Raw genomic sequence first — 10,403 nt, 5'->3', positions numbered from 1 at the left:
TGCTGGTTCTAGGAGTGAACCACAACTTGTATCTTGGTGTGCCGGCCCCTTGGAGTCTTGGACTCGTCGGCAAGTCTTCGACCCTCCGTCTTGGTGTGGAGCGGTGTCGACAACCTTGTGTCGGGGACATGGAGACCCCCATTCTTTGTGGAGAAGCTTCTTAGTGGAAAGCTGGATCAAGGTGATCGGGGAACTTAGCGTGAGCCTTGGTGGCCTAGACTTTGTGGTAAGTCAAGTGTCTGGAAGAGACTTGATGGCCGAGAAGTGATACTCTTGATTGAGTGCTTCAACAACGTGGACTAGGGGTGGCTTAGTGCCTACTGATACCATGGGATGCATCCTTGTGTCAAGAGTTCGCTTCCTCTCATCCCCTCTTTTACGTTTTTGCATTTCATACTTGCAACTTGTGTGCCTTTACATTCTTATAGTAGCATCAAGCTAGGATTGGCTAGAGGTTGCAAAACTTATTTTGAGATGAGGGTTTCACACTAGATGAACTATAGTTGCACATCTAGATACCATTTTTTGTTTATATTTTGTGCAGTTTAGTTGGAGCCACAGGTTAAGGTTTTTAGTTGCATAATTCACCCCCTCCCCATCTTTGGCTACAACCACCAATTCCTTTCATACCGGCGCCCAGTTCTGTTGGTAGTTCCAACATCTATCAGTACTACCGGTATTGAAGAATCTTCCTGAAGGTATAACTCTCTCATCCGGACTCCGAACCGGATGTTTCATATATGTTTTTCGACCATCTCAATGAGAGGAACGCAATGGTGAGTTCTGTTTCATATTTTGATAACTTCACAAAATGGACAATTTTGGTTGTCAACAGTTGAGGAAGGTTTTTGGGGCCGTCTCAAACATGGAGGAGGCAAAAGCTAGCGTGTGGTGGAGCTAGAGGTGGCGGAGCAGGAGGAGGGAGAGAGATGGTGGAAGCGAATGAGGGAAAGAGAGAACATGAGAGTAGTAGTCACTATGAAGGGGAGGAGGGCCATTCCTGACGCACAGGACCGGATTTCTGGTCATCAATGGAGGTCTGGTCAGGGACAGGAGGTCCGGTGCACCTTCAGTGGAGGTCAGGAAAAACAGTCGATATCGTGGATATTCAATCGAAAGCGGATGTCTGGTCCTGAGCTGCGTAGTTCTCTTTTCTTGTCAATCTAAAATGAGAAATTTAGAGATCTCCAAAAACAATGTAATTATTCAAGTAGATGCTATAAATCATGCAAGATTCATTTTGTTTTGATCTAACAAGTTTTGAAATTAAAATTCCTACAGAATATTATATTTGAATTTTCAGCTAAACTGTATAGCCCCAAAATGATTTCTAAGAATCCAACAAAAATCATCTAAATTCATGATTTGAAAATTATTATTTTATCATGTAATTTAATAGCATACGTGCCATGGTGAAATCCAAAGTTTCCTCACAATCACATACCAAAAATAATGTTTTAAATTTAAAACTAAATTCTAAAAACATTCAAACCCTGCTGAAAATTTACTTGGATGCAAAATACGATGCACATGTATGCTCCATGACATGTTTACAAATTATTGGGCTGTTACAATTCACGCTGAAATTGAATAAATGATGAAACTACTGTATGCTAGCATTACAACATATTGTATGAACGCACAATCTAGTTAATAGATAGTATGTAAAATAAGTTGTACTTGGCGAATGAATCACAACTGATGAAGTTTAAATATGGTGCTAGATCCTGCAGTCAGCAGCCATTGAGCTTTGCCAGATGCTTCTTCCCAGTACGGTGGTGAGCAAGCATCTTTTCGCTGCTGCACTGCAAATTGCAGACCTTGCAGAAACTCAATGACAGATACAGCTTGGCTTCTTCTACCTGTAGAAGCAGAAAATTCAGACGGTGTCTCTTGCCTCTAAGGTGGTTCTCCAACACTGACTGACCAGTGCACCTAGCTTGGCAAAGGCTGCATGTCCAGGTTGGGGATGCGTAATTGCTTTCCATGTTTTTGCATTCTTCCATCAGGGCTAGGATATTCCTTTGGTGCCTTTTGCCTTTCATGTGGTTCTCCAGGTCTGATTGGCAAGTGCAGTTGGATTGGCAGAACCTGCACGCCCACATTGGAAGTGCATTTCCTGACAGATACAGCTTGGCTTCTTCAACCTGTAGAAGCAGAAAATTCAGACGGTGTCTCTTGCCTCTAAGGTGGTTCTCCAACACTGACTGACCAGTGCACCTAGCTTGGCAAAGGCTGCATGTCCAGGTTGGGGATGCGTAATTGCTTTCCATGTTTTTGCATTCTTCCATCAGGGCTCGGATATTCCTTTGGTGCCTTTTGCCTTTCATGTGGTTCTCCAGGTCTGATTGGCAAGTGCAGTTGGATTGGCAGAACCTGCACGCCCACATTGGAAGTGCATTTCCTGATTTCTCAACAGTTTCTTTCGCCTTCTGAGATTTTGCATTGTTTCTTGATACCAGGGATGCTACTTTTGACCAGTGCTTCTGCCCTGCAAAATGCTGCCGTAAGTTGCCCTGACTGGTTGCTTTTACCTGACAAATGGAACAGGTCCATTTCACTGAAGAAGGGAACGTCTTCATGGGCAGCATGGTCTGTTTGACATGCAGTTTGATTAGAGATTCAGCATCACTGGCAACAACTTAATCAATGGTGAAATAAAAGCAAACATAATTGCTACCACGTCTTTCTCAACACAGTTTGATTATGCCATTAGCACTTGAAATTGTGAAACACAAGACACACTACTGAAATCTCCATATACAAACTCTACAAAGCCGTAAATACATACTCTAAATAACACAAACGTAGATTGTAATAATAGATGAAAAAGGAAAACATCATGGTAAGTTGCTCACCTCACTGGATTCTTGTACTTTGTACTCATCAGGTGCTGCATTCTCCTGACCTGCCGCCTTATTGTTACCACCAGAAGTTCTCAAGCATTCATCGACGAGATCTTCCGTGGCAGGCGAAATTCCTGCACAAGAAACGTGAAATTCCTGATGGTCGGCGCGAACATTATGACATCACCAAATGAAGAAGACAGTGTCATTCAACGTAATCACTACATCACCAAAAGTTTCACAAGAATTGATCGCGTCAGAACGAAATAGAAATGAAAAGATCTTTAGCTCCCTTTCCCCCGCTGTCCTTGTGCTCCCCAGTAAAACGAACCAGAGAGGTTAGAGGTACATGACGGTGCAAGCTTAAACGCAGATACACACTTTGCTGCTATGGATGCTTAGAGTTAGAGACCAAGTTAAGAAGAACCTTGATCTAGATGCTGCATAGCATGTTTCATTTGTGCATGATTATTTTTGTGGCTAACCAGAGGTGATAAATTTATAGTAGTCCCGCTTGCGGGACCCATGGACAAGCGGGCCTGGTGGGGTCCATTTGCTGCCCAGTAAGGCCCGCTTGTGGTACGCGTGCGCCTGCTTCTCAGGCTGGTCCCCTGCCAGGCGTGGCTGAAAAGCCAGCGCTGCTGCAGGCAGCGTGGGCGTCGTCCTCGGTCGCTGTGGTGTCAAACGCCATGAAACAAGATTTTCAATCTGCATGCGTTATCCAGCAGCTGGATTCTAGGAGAGACTGGGATCCGATGGTGTTTGAATTTGATTTGGGCAACTCCCTGCCTTCCAACGGTATGAAGGGGGGAGCTCCCTGCTGCGACGTTCTGGCTGTTGGCCCTCCAGACGTTGCTCCCCCTGGCGCTCATGGAGCCATGTCTCACGGGCATCACGTCTCCCAGTCTCAGCAGGATAGTGCAGAGATGGCGCTGGCAGACCTCCGGTTGGACGACATCGACCTCCCTGTTGGTGCTCCATCAGGTGTTGTCGAAGCCCCAGTGGGTGCCTTGGACTGCAACGAGTTGGGGGTCAATAGCACTACGTGAAAAGAGCTTTTAGGTAACGGGCATAAGTTGCCCGTTCACAAAAGTTTAAAGGTAACAGACGTTGATAAAGCCTGTTATGAAAACTTAAAGGTAACGAGTTAGCCGTCATTTGATGCCCGTTACCTCTGATGTGTCATTGGTAATGGGCCTCAAATGACGGCCGTTACCATTAGCACATCAAAGGTAACGGGCGTCAAATGAAGTCCGTTACCTTTGGTTTGTCAATGGTAACGGGCCTCAAATAACGGCTATTACCATTAACACATCAAAGGTAACGGGCATCAAATGAAGTTCGTTACCTTTGATTTGTCAATGGTAAAGGGCATCATATGAGGTCTGTTACCAATACTGATAGTGGGCCCAGAGGGAGCAGCCGCATGGGGTGATTGGTAACGGCCTTCAGTACCAAACATTGTCTAAAGCCCGTTACCAATTACCCGTTACCAATGACCAGTCATTAGTAATCTAGAAATGGTAACGTTGGCTAAGCCCGTTACCAATGTTAGTCTTTGCCATTACCAATTACCCTGTTCTCACATAGTGTAGCGTTGTGCCGGTGCAACAGCCTCTAGCGACGCTGGATCTGGGGGTGACTACCGCCGCACATTGGGCGCCTTCATTGAGTCCATAAAGCTGCCTTTGGAGCAACCTATCCTCGCTACGCCTCCACGACTTCGGGTCAAGAAGGTCAGGGATGATGACTGGGTGCCACGTCGCAGCAGCAGGTTGGTGGCCAAGACTGCTCATCAGGCTGCGAACCCAGAAGCGCAGGCCACAAAGGTGATGCTCAAGAAGATGAGCCTTGTTGATCATCAGGATCACCCGGACGAGTCGGTCTTCAAGACTTTTCAGGAAACTTTCAAGGCGCCGCTATCCTCCTCCAAGCGGGCAGCCATACACGAGCTGTTTCCCGGTCGACGTCATCGCCGCAAGGCCGACATGTGACAGCATGCTGTATGTCTGAGAGTAGATGCAGCTACAACGTTGTTACTCGGTCAGATATGTAGTATTTCGAATTCTAAGCGTTTTGCGCATTGTTGCAGCTGGTTAGGGGGTTCAGTTTGGGTTCACGCTCGCACACCAAACCACACTACCCTTGCTAGCCTGCGCATTCTTGTTATAATCTTCAAACTTCTTTCCTCTTAATGAAATACAGGCAAATATGCATGTTCGGTGAAAAAAAATAGCGGAGTTAGACACACCATTCATCTCTTCGCTTATGATATGTAGGTATATATGGTTGCGGCATGGTGTTCAATGACAAGGGGGTGAAGGTCAAGCGAGGTTTGGCGCCGATGTACTAAGGGCACGAAGGGCATGTGCAGTGGCGGATCTAGCATTTAATAGAAGAGGGGGCTAAGTCATCTCCAACCTCTAGAGCCCCTTCTTTCTCTCTTTCATGTCTAAAAAAATTAGAAAGAGCTAAAGGAGGGGCTCCATTCTTATGGTGGGGCTTGAGCCCCACCTGCCCCACCGCTAGATCCGCCCCTGAGCATGCGAGAAGGCATATATACCAATGGATCAAGTCTAGGTAAGGCCATGGGTGATCCACATCGATCACATGGAAGGCACAAGAGTAGATGGAGCGAAGAGGAAGACGATGAAGACAGTGATGACCAAGTCAACAGTGGCGGAGCGTCGTTGGGGCCAAGGAGGGCGATGCCCCCCCCCCCCACCATGCAAAATCTCCACTAGTTGAATAGTAATTTTGGTACTGTTCATTAGGTTAGCAGTTTAATTAACAAGGCGCCACCCCCCCCCCCTCCGATTCATTGTTCAGGCTCCGCCAGTGCAAGTCAAAGAGAGAGATAAGTTCAAATGGCCTCTGGGACATGTATCATCTATTAGATGCTAAGGGTATTTAAATCATCTATCTATCATGGATCTAGGTGCGGTTGTGGGTTTGGCGGGCAGCGCACCAGCGGGGCAAGGGCAGGCAAGCGAGCGGCGCGGTGCAGATGCGGGTTTAGAGTGCGGTGCGCCGAGGTGGGTCTGGCGTGCGATGTGACAGCGGTGCTAGTGCAGGCACGGTAACAGCGCCGAGGCACAATGGCGGAGCGGCACAGCTGCGTGTGCGGCGTTTCGTGGCCTGCCGCACATAATGCGCTCGTTCCTGGGTGACCTCCTCGCGCTCTAGGTCATCCTTGACTACAATGACGACGAGCCCAAGCTAGGGATGCTGAAGCGTGGGCACGTACAAGGGCAAGGCTCTGTGGTCACCTCGTTGCTGCATGCCATACGCGCTGTTTCACACAGGATTGTAGATACAATGATACTTGCACGCAGCATGCGTTCCCTCCGCTGGAATGTGTTGCCGCCAATGTGGTGCCATTAATCATTGAGCACGTGTTCTCACCGCATTGCGCTGCTGGGTCCATGTCCTACGAGCTCGCTAAGCTCGCAGCTCTGCTGCCCCCCCCCCGCACCATGCCGCACTGCAGACGAGGGTTGCACGCACTCGCAGCACACGGCGTAACTACCGTGACCGGCCGAAGGCCATGGTTCTGATCTCCCTGGCGATCGCTGCTACTAACGTCGCCATGGCATACCAGACCAGTGTTGTGATATGCTCAAGAGCCCATCATCACAATACGGTTTAAAGGCCCAAGAGGATATTGATCCAAAAGAGATTAGGGTTACTAATGTGCCTATGAGATAGAAGCCCATTAGTACGCCCTATATATACGAGGGAGGGGCTAGGGGGGCGACACCCCGGTGAGCAGCGCCACCTCCCTAGCCGCCGCCCCTCCCTCTCTCTCTCGGCCGCCGCCCTTGCCGTGCGTGCGATGCTAGCACACCGATGCCCGGCGTTTCATCCCCGTACGTGTGGACTCCGTGGAGGCGCTGCTGCGACTGCTGCGCTGATCGGCTGCTGGGATCAAGTACGAGGAGCTCGGTTCGTGGGACGTGATCGACTACTTCCTCTACATCGACGCGCGACTTCTTCCGCTGCGCTGCGCGTCTAGTGGTAACGATCTATGATCTTCTACTCGCAAGTATCTTGGGTATATGCGGTAGTGATGCTAGCGTAGCCTACCCGTTTCCCAACAGTGGTACCAGAGCCATCTTGCATAGTTTTTGGTCTGGATCTTTTGCATATAGGTGATATGTTGTTGTAGTAGATTGGATCTATTACTTTTGCACGGTTTGATTAGATCAATTGGTCATAAGGGGTTAAAACTGGAGCGAGTTGATTGCGCGGCATGTGACAAAAGATTAGTTTGTGTTCTTTCTCTGTTATGCATACGACATGTCCCTACCGGCTGGAATCACCATCGGGACTAACTGTGTGCATAGTCAACAGATTGAACCAACAGATCGAGGTCATGTGTAGATGCAGTCTTCTCAAGTGCAAAGTTTGCACGGTCAATGTGATTGACCTAGTGAAAATTGAGGCATTATGAATGGCTCGGATTTGAGGTGATGCGATCACTCTGATGAGATTTTCATAGGGATTCCATAGATGCGATCACTCTGAATGGCTCGGGACCGCCGTTGCTTTCTCGCTGTAGCGGCTTCCTAAGCGCTACTTTGGTAGAACACGTCGTACGCCTAACTTGTTTTTGCAGGGTGTGATGTGAATGGTATGGCCTCAATGTCATGTGATGATGTATGTGATGATTTGTGCGGCCTGCGTGTCGCAAGTTAACACAATCGGGTTGAGGTTGCACCATTATTGTATAACGACCTGCGTGTCGACTTGTGATGTTTGAATCCGCATGTAATTATTTCACTAGCTATTAGATGTAGTAGCTTAGTATCTTTTCATGGAGGCTTCAATCATGATGGCGATGATGATCACCACAAGACAGGACGGATGGCAATGGAGGTCACCTTGGAGCCATGGCGATGGAGCCCATTGTGATGCAAGAGGCCATACTATTCACAATATAGTATGATTATATGCCTGTGATGTTTATTTTCCTGTCATACTATTCTTTCATGCTTTTACATATGGTGGATGCTTTAATCATGATAGAATAGCTTCCCTCAGAAAAGGTTGAGTTTTTGATGCCTTTTACCAATAGCTGCACCTATAAATTTTGATCGTTGTGTGGTAGGTTTACCAAAGTAGAGTACCCTCAGCTATCACTTTTGTATAGGGTGGATGTCGGACATTCACAAGCATAGTATTGGTTTACTCAGCAAAGCTATCAAAACAGTTTTGGGCTTTAAGGCATAGGGTTGGGGCCGGGGCATTGGATGCCACCCAACAAACAAGAGTCGCATAGAGATGTGATTAGTAATTTGTTACTTACCTATATCACTACTTTTCTAGCCGTGATGCTAAAGCTCACTAGAATTTTAGTGATTATGGATCTTGAACCACTATATGTCATTAGAGGGAAGATGACATTGATATAGTAGGTTGTCTTTTGTTAAATCAGTTAATGAAAGTCTTTACATAAACTTAGTGCTGAAATCTTGCTTTAGTTTAATGTTGTAGATCATGTCTGCCAGTAACAATTCCGCTTTCAATTTGCGTTCTGTTCTTGAGAAAGAAAAGTTGAATGGAACAAACTTTATTGATTGGTACCGCAACCTGAGAATTGTTCTCAGGCAAGAGAAAAAGGAGTATGTTCTTGAGCAGCCATATCCTGATGATCTCCCTGACAATGCAACTGCTGCTGATCGCAGAGCTTATGAGAAGCACTGCAATGACTCACTTGATGTCAGCTGTCTGATGCTCGCCACCATGTCCCCTGATCTGCAGAAGCAGTATGAGCATGCGGATGCTCATACCATGATCGAGGGGCTGCGTGGGATGTTTCAGAACCAAGCCAGGACTGAGAGGTTCAATATCTCAAAGTCCTTGTTTGCGTGCAAGCTGCAAGAAGGTAGCCCAGTCAGTCCTCATGTGATCAAAATGATTGGTTACATTGAGACTTTGGACAGACTTGGTTCTGAACTTCACCAAGACTTGGCTACTGATGTTATTCTCCAGTCGCTCCCGGCGAGCTATGAGCCTTTTATCATGGACTTTCAGATGAATGGCTTGGATAAAACATTGAGTGAGTTGCATGGGATGCTAAAGACAGCAGAGGAGAGCATTAAGAAGAATCCCAATCATGTGATGATGATTCAGAAGGGAAACAAAAAGAGGAAGCGTTGGACGCCTCCTAATCCCAAAGGTAAAGGCAAGGAAAAGAGTTCCAGTGGTGAGTCCTCGGGCTCTAAGCTAAAGCCAGCACCTAAGGCCAAATCTGGCCCTACTTCTGAGGATGAATGCTTCCACTGTCATGAAAAGGGACATTGGTCTAGGAACTGCAAGAAGTACTTGGAAGAAAAGAAGAAGAAGAAGGGAAGTGAGACTTCCACTTCAGGTATAAATATTATAGAAATAAATATTGCATTATCTTCTAGTGAATCATGGGTATTTGATACTGGATCGATGATTCACACTTGCAAATCGTTGCAGGGTCTAAGTGAGACTAGAAGATTTGCAAGAGCCGAGTTGGACGTTCGTGTCGGCAATGGCGCAAAGGTTGCGGTATTGGCGGTCGGCACTTACCACTTGTCTCTACCCTCCGGATTAGTTTTGGAATTAAATAATTGTTATTGCATTCCTGCTTTGAGCAAGAACATTATTTCTTCTTCATGTTTGGAAGAAGTTGGTGATTTTAAGATTGTAATAGAGAACAAACATTGTTCTATTTTTTGCAATGATATTTTTTATGCTCATTGTCCATTAGTGAATGGATTATATGTTCTTGATCTTGAGGATAAATCTGTCTGTAACATTAATACTAAGAGGCTTAGACCAAATGATTTGAATCCCACTTTTATTTGGCATTGTCGCTTAGGTCATATAAATGAGAAGCGCATTGAACAACTCCATAAAGATTGATTGTTAAGCTCATTTGATTTTGAATCATTTGACACATGTGAGTCTTGTTTGCTTGGAAAGATGACCAAAGCACCTTTCGCTGGTCATAGTGAAAGGCCGAGTGACTTGTTGGGACTTGTACATACCGATGTATGTGGACCAATGAGCTCAATAGCCAGAGGTGGTTTTCAGTATTTCATTACTTTCACTGATGACTTTAGTAGATATGGCTATATCTACTTAATGAGGCACAAGTCTGAATCGTTTGAAAAGTTCAAAGAATTTCAGAATGAAGTACAAAATCAATTAGGCAAGACAATTAAATTTCTGCGATATGATCGTGGAGGAGAATATTTGAGCCTTGAATTTGGTGATCATTTGAAGCAATGTGGAATTATTCCGCAGCTAACTCCGCCCGGAACGCCTCAATGGAATGGGGTATCCGAACGGAGGAACCGAACCTTGTTGGACATGGTTAGGTCCATGATGAGCCAAGCTGATCTTCCATTGTCATTTTGGGGTTATGCTCTTGAAACTGCTGCGTTCACACTGAATAGGGTTCCAAGTAAGTCTGTTAAGAAGACACCATATGAGATATGGACTGGGAAGCGTCCCGGATTATCTTTTCTCAAAGTTTGGGGATGTGAGGCTTATGTCAAACGTTTGATGTCAGATAAGCTC

At 46.2% G+C, this 10,403-nt stretch overlaps 1 protein-coding gene across 1 annotated transcript; it reads right to left on the bottom strand.

The window, feature by feature from the left end:
• Nucleotides 1-1,497: 1,497 nt before the first annotated feature.
• LOC120644039 (UBP1-associated proteins 1C-like) lies at nt 1,498-3,070 on the bottom strand. Its single transcript, XM_039920575.1, has 2 exons — nt 2,859-3,070; nt 1,498-2,594 (listed from the first exon to the last, which is right to left on the bottom strand). The coding sequence occupies exon 2, from the start codon at nt 2,589-2,591 to the stop codon at nt 1,734-1,736; it is 858 nt and encodes a 285-aa protein (XP_039776509.1). The 5' UTR covers nt 2,592-2,594; nt 2,859-3,070; the 3' UTR covers nt 1,498-1,733.
• Nucleotides 3,071-10,403: the final 7,333 nt, after the last annotated feature.

This window comes from Panicum virgatum, chromosome 8K (genome assembly GCF_016808335.1).
Source record: "Panicum virgatum strain AP13 chromosome 8K, P.virgatum_v5, whole genome shotgun sequence".
NCBI lineage: Eukaryota > Viridiplantae > Streptophyta > Magnoliopsida > Poales > Poaceae > Panicum > Panicum virgatum.
The sequence above is the reverse complement of the archived record's forward strand: the minus strand, read 5'-3'. Positions and strand labels throughout refer to the sequence as shown.

Bases quoted from the DNA above. Each gene is read 5' to 3' on its own strand.
- LOC120644039 (XM_039920575.1), bottom strand. From the start codon at position 2,591: ATGCTGCCCATGAAGACGTTCCCTTCTTCAGTGAAATGGACCTGTTCC.